Source organism: Alosa pseudoharengus, unplaced genomic scaffold (genome assembly GCF_046254945.1).
Source record: "Alosa pseudoharengus isolate Yale_2024_CS ecotype anadromous, Long Island Sound unplaced genomic scaffold, YU_APseudo_1.1 YU_APseudo_1.1_scf_6, whole genome shotgun sequence".
Lineage (NCBI taxonomy): Eukaryota > Metazoa > Chordata > Actinopteri > Clupeiformes > Clupeidae > Alosa > Alosa pseudoharengus.
Window position 1 is genome coordinate 17,823,698 of NW_027468848.1, and position 5,997 is coordinate 17,829,694.

A 5,997-nucleotide genomic window follows, 5' to 3' on the forward strand; every position below is an offset into this window, starting at 1 on the left:
GACAGTTTTCTGTGAATATCTCGAGAACCGTAGGGCCTAGGAGGTCCACCTTTTTTTTGTATGTTGGTCTTAAGGGGGTATGTCAACCTATCCCATTACCACTTATTTCATGTATAGCGCCACCTAGTTAAAAATTAAAAAAAGCAAAACTTTAGGTGTTTTCATCACAATATCTCTGGCTGACATGGTCAAAACTGCACGAAATTGAAAGTGTAGGATCATTATGACACCCTCCGAATGCATGCCAAGTTTCGTGGACTTTCGTTCATGGGGGGCCTTACAATAAAATAATTTATGTGTACATTTAGTGACCGTACACCAACAAGGATTCCCGGGACACTGAAAGACCGGGGTACACGAAACTTGGTGGGCATGTAACCCCACATGGATAGCATGGAACCATCGCTTTTCGTTTTGATCTGTAGCCCCCCCGCTGGACTGGACCCCCCGAAAGGAGGGTAGGGCAGACACAGTTTTCTGTGAATATCTTGAGAACCGTAGGGCCTAGGATGACCAATTTTTTGCGTATGTTTGCCTCCAGGGGTCATGTAAACCCATTCCATATGCACACATGTGCATAAACAGATACACACGCACACACAAACATTCACAGTAATCCTACGTATGACACATACTCACACAGTAGACATATATATACGCATGCATGCACATGCACACACACAGGCACATAAACAGGCAAACACACAAGCACATGCACATGCACGCACACACACACACCCACACACCCACACACACATAAACATAAACATGTACATGCACACAATTCAAGAATTTCTCAGAATTATGAACAGGCAAGATGGGGGTGGGGTTGTATAAAATGTATATTACATGTGAAATCTAAAAAACTAATCATGTTTTGGTACTTGTTGTCTAGCAGATACCAGTGAGAATTGAGTGTGCATAATGCAATTCAGTGAGACAGTTAGAATCATATATGCCTTTCAGCGTGACTTATTTTTGTGGAAAACATGTGCTGGAATGGGCGGCGGTCATATTTTGTACCGCTCTGCGGTACATCTAGTTCTAGCTATAAATGGCATAGTGCACGATTTTTCCATAACCGTATAACTACACGTTTCACGATGACGGCAATGAGTTGTTAACAGACATTCACCAAGATGTAGCAGCAATCTATCTGAAATAACACCTATTTGAAGTAGACCTACCATTCATGATTGTCAAATATTGAAGTTGTGGGAAGTGTACAAAGCTTAAACTGTACTGTATGTTTAAACAGTATTTTGAGTTTAATGTCGGCATGTCGAGATTAAATCCGACACGTTGAGATTAAAGTTGACATGACATTTCAACTTTATTCTCGAAATTTCATGTTTAATGTTGACGTGTTGATTTTAAAGTCGACATATCGAGTTTAATCTCATCATGACAAAAATATTTTTTTTCTTCATGTGTGGCCCTAATACTCCGTCATACCTACTCTGCTTGTTGACATCTTATTATCATGCATCGCTAACCTTTGATTCTTTTTAATGTTGCAATCGGTTAACTCCATTCAACTGCGCTTGTGGTTCAGTTGTGGGCACGCAATTTCCATTGTAGAGGGGGCAGGGACGGGCGGTGATGAGCACTGTTTATGTAATGAAGTGACATCTTAGTAAATTCCACGCAATATGGCAAAGCACAGCGTTCGCTTTATGCACATAGAAAAACTCGGTATTATCACTTTATTTGTACACTTAGCCCTGAGTGTCGGCCTTTGCTAGCTTCTTTAAACTTCCCAAACTCAGCTGGGTGATGTTGTTTCAAGTGCTGTGCGGGAGGGCATTTGACCGGCATAAAATAGGCATGTCTCAGACTGATCGGCCGGTCGGCGGTCATGGCCATGAAAAAAGGCCAATTCCAGTCACCAGCCGATCAATCGGAGCATATCTAGCTATCACGCTTCAACTGCTTCAGGACTTCAGCTTGAACTGGACTAGAGCTTTCCCATCTGAATGGTTTTAACAGATGGGTTTATGGTTGTATGGTTATTGCTTTCCCCATGGTCATCTTAGGCTAAGATTGGCCAACTCAGGTTGGTCTGGAGGGAAGATCCCTGGCGCACATCCCATTTTCTCACTGGTTGACATACTGTAATTACTCTTACAGTGTACCCCAACCATGACTCAAGTTGGTTTAGTAAAAGGCCCCTGGTGCATAGCTTACTCTCCCACAAGCCCAACAAAACCCCAACAACTTACAAATCCAGAGGCACTCTACAGGCAACTTCCGGCATTCCCTTTTTAAAATCATGCTCATCTCACGCTCACCCCAGTAACGCTCATTTGAATTTAGACATCAACACACAGAGATCTGTGAGGGAACATCAAACGTTAATTAATGACTCTCCAGACCTGGCATTTCTGGCATGGTGTTTTCTATGTGATGCTTTGTTTAAACTGTCCATTTTAAACAGTCTCATTTATGCACTACAAATGGTAACTATAGAGACTGAAGAATCTCTTGAACCACCAGCAAACAACAGCAACAGTTTTTGTATGAGTGTGTGTCTGTTAGCAGAAACAACCCTGCAACGTTGATAGAGAAGAATGGAAAAAGAGTTTATGGCAAGGACATGGTCTTCATCGGTGCCATCATCGTTAGCGTGTCCCGAGTGGTCTAGTGTGACTTAATTAACACAATGAACCTCCAACTCAGGAACCTCCAGGACACAAAGAAATGATTCATTATGAACCCATCATAGCTGTGCTTCCACCCCCACACCTACACACACACACACACACACACACACACACACAGACACACACATCCACCCACCCACACAGCACACATCCATATACACTGACACATACTTTTTCACATTACACATTGCTTCATTATATTCACTATTCCTGGAAATGGGAACCTATTACCAAAGGATAAGATTGCCCAACCTTTAGTGAATGTGTCACCCTCAGATAATGACCTTGTTCCAGTGCAAACAAAACTGAATAGGAAAGTTAATAGACTGATTTGAAAATAGGTGGAAATGTATATAAAAATGCATTTGACAATGTTTGTTGTGACTGACACCACATGACCATAAACAGGAAGCAGAAGGCTGGACAGATGGATCAGAGAGAATAAACCGCTGCAGGGCTCTCACATGTGCTTCACACACATTTTAACACAAACATATGAACTCACACACAAAAATGCGCGCACACACACACACACACACACGTGGACACACACAAACACACAAAAACACTCGCGCACACACAAACACACACACACACACACACACACAGCCTATGGTAACAGAAAGTGGAGTGGTGCTTTACATACACTTTGACATACACGTGAACACACACATGCACACACAATGATCTATACTCCCCCTCACTTGTGCACACACACACACACACACACACACACACAAACACACACACACACACAGCGCACAAGACATAGCCTATATAACCGGAGGAGGAAAGGTGCTTCACGTAATGATGCAATGACAGCTTCATGAAACCTCAATTCCCCAGTGAGGCCCCGTGTGGTCTACAGCTTAGCAACAACTCCCTCTGGAGCAGAAGGGATCAGCCTCTGCTCCTCTGCCTGAGACCACCACTCATCCCCCCATCCCCCCATCTCTCTCTCTCTCTCTCTCTCTCTCTCTCTTCCATCACATTTCAATCTTCAAGCATTGATATTCTGTGAGTTACAATTTTCAGGCATTGGTACACCATCAACCTTGACGGAGACTATAGGCCTAACCACCACAATATATTCTCTGTTACAGAAAATGTTGACGAATTTACAACAGGCAATATGGTTAAGCATAAAGGATGAAGTCAAACCTAATCCCTTCAGTAGAGTTTTCCTATCATCATTTCACTGTAACAAAACGCAGAAACTTTTAGCAAAACTTCCTGAGTTGCAGCAGAACTGTCTCTGGTGACGGCATCAAAGCCGGAGGCTATTCCCAGCACATTCATCCAAAAAAACCCTACCCTGTGCAATGTTTTTATCCTAGCTGATCTAAACCCCACCCACCTCGTCTTGCCCTCACACCAACTGTGAGCGGAGGACGGAGTTTTGTGAGTAGACGGCGAGGCCTGGCTGTCGGCGGGGCCTTACCTGTTGCTGTAGGGAGCCCAGCCCAGACCTCTTTGTGGAGCCCTGTCGGGAGCTCAGCCTCTTCCATGACTCGGAGAAGCGGCCGCGGCTCGTCCGCCGCCCGGAGTTCTGGGGCTCGTCCCGGGTGGAGCACGCCCGGATCGCCTCTCTCCTGTCACCCCACTTCCTTTTCGTCATGACCCCCGCCCCCCTCCCTTCCTTGAAAGGAGCGGAAAAAAAAGTCTCGCCTCGGCTTGGCTAACTAAAACGAAAGCTGGGGCAGCCTCGAAGTCACAGCACGAGTTCCCGCCTCTCCAAATGCCACAGGTGTCAGGTCATGTCCGGTTTGTTCCGCCGAATTCACCTGGCTTCTGACTTTTCTCTGCGGAGGGCGAAGTGGAGGAGGCAACTGAGTTGAGATGTCTGTGCCCTGTTGCATGGGGCTGCTGCAGCTTCTGTTATTGATGTAGGTTGCTCGCAGTGAGAGGAAAAGGGAGGGAGGGAGGCAGGGAAAAAGAGAGAGAGAGAGACAGAGAGAGTGAGAGAGAAGTGAAAAAAAGAGGAGGGGAGGGTGAGGAGGGAGAAGAAAGGAGCGGAGGGAGGGAGGGAGAGCCTGGGTATGAAGAATAGTTCCTCACCAGGCTGTGGCGGCTCTCTGAGTCTCAGCACGGCTCCACCTGTGAGCTTGCATCCTTCTTTTCTTCTGTTGTCTTCATATCACAACTGAGAGGGAAGTGAGGAGCGCCGTGTTCTCGTAAGCCACTCACACTCTGTGAGCGGCATCACCACTCCTCCTCACTCTCATTCACACACACACACACACACCCCTTCTCGACTTCCCTTCCTCCATCCCTCCCTCCCTCCCTTCCTCACTAACCTCGCTATCCCTCTTTCCCCACTCCAATTCTCTCCTTGCAGTAATTGTCTTTTTTTCTTGAGGGTTGTGCTTTACTGACTCGTTTGCTCTTGAGACCATCGTATGATTCAGTCCTGGCCCAGACCCTTCCTCTCTCTCTCTCTCAGTTCACACACAGGAGTGTTTAATCCACACTGCTTCATTACCATAAACAACATCTTGGTACAAAACCGCCAACAGCAGAGCTCATATAGAGAGACAAAGAGAGAGAGAGAGAGAGAGAGAAAGAGAGAGATCTCCCAGACCCTGAGGGATGACCAGACTTGGGAGACAGACATGCATGTCAGTTCTTGTTTCTTGGGACCTCAGTAACCACCCCTGTGGCAGACAGCTTCCAAACAACAGAGCCGGCACATTGTGGTGGGGGTTGGTCTCACCAGAGACAAGGAGATGGCAGGGGGGTTCCCTGGTAGTATCGCGGAGATCACTCCATTGTAAATGGCCTTGTTCTAGTTCTGTAGCCTCTATCCATGACAGCCATTCGCAAAGGTATACAGAATAGAACTTTTTAATGTTTTAGTCATTTTATTTATATACTTTTTACCAGTCTTAAATGAGATAACACATCCAAGGTTAACAAGTTAACCCCTTTCAAAGGCCATGACTAGCTTTTCAAGGCATTTTTTTTATTGCTCTGTTTTAACAATGAATACTGAGGTAAACCTCTCGTCCAGCCCTTTACCTCCTCAGAACACACCAACAGCCCTCTTCGCCCCCACCCCACCCCCACTCTCTTCGCCTCTGTGTATCCTTTCACATTCCCAAGACTCGCAGCCCTCTCTGGTAGGTATGCCCTTTCTCACTGCCACCCACTCTTGGACAAGCAGTTGCCACGGTTACCTGCAGAAAACTCCCTTCCTGCATGAGCGGCATCTTGTTATAAGGCGCACAGTGTGCCGCATACTCAGAAAAATGCATCATTCCTCTCAACACTTCCTGGTATCCACCTTATTGTGTCAATCAGATGTGACACATCCGCCACAGTAATAGACAAGAAG

General features: G+C 45.9%; 1 protein-coding gene across 1 annotated transcript in view; it reads right to left on the bottom strand.

Moving 5' to 3' along the window:
- Positions 1 to 4,281, bottom strand: part of trpm3 (transient receptor potential cation channel, subfamily M, member 3) — a 120,440-nt gene extending 116,159 nt beyond the window's left edge. The window contains exon 1 of the mRNA XM_076269952.1: positions 4,105 to 4,281. Within this exon, the coding sequence (XP_076126067.1) occupies positions 4,105 to 4,281 (177 nt within the window). The remainder of the gene's footprint in view (positions 1 to 4,104) is intronic.
- Between the last annotated feature and the right edge of the window lie 1,716 nt (positions 4,282 to 5,997).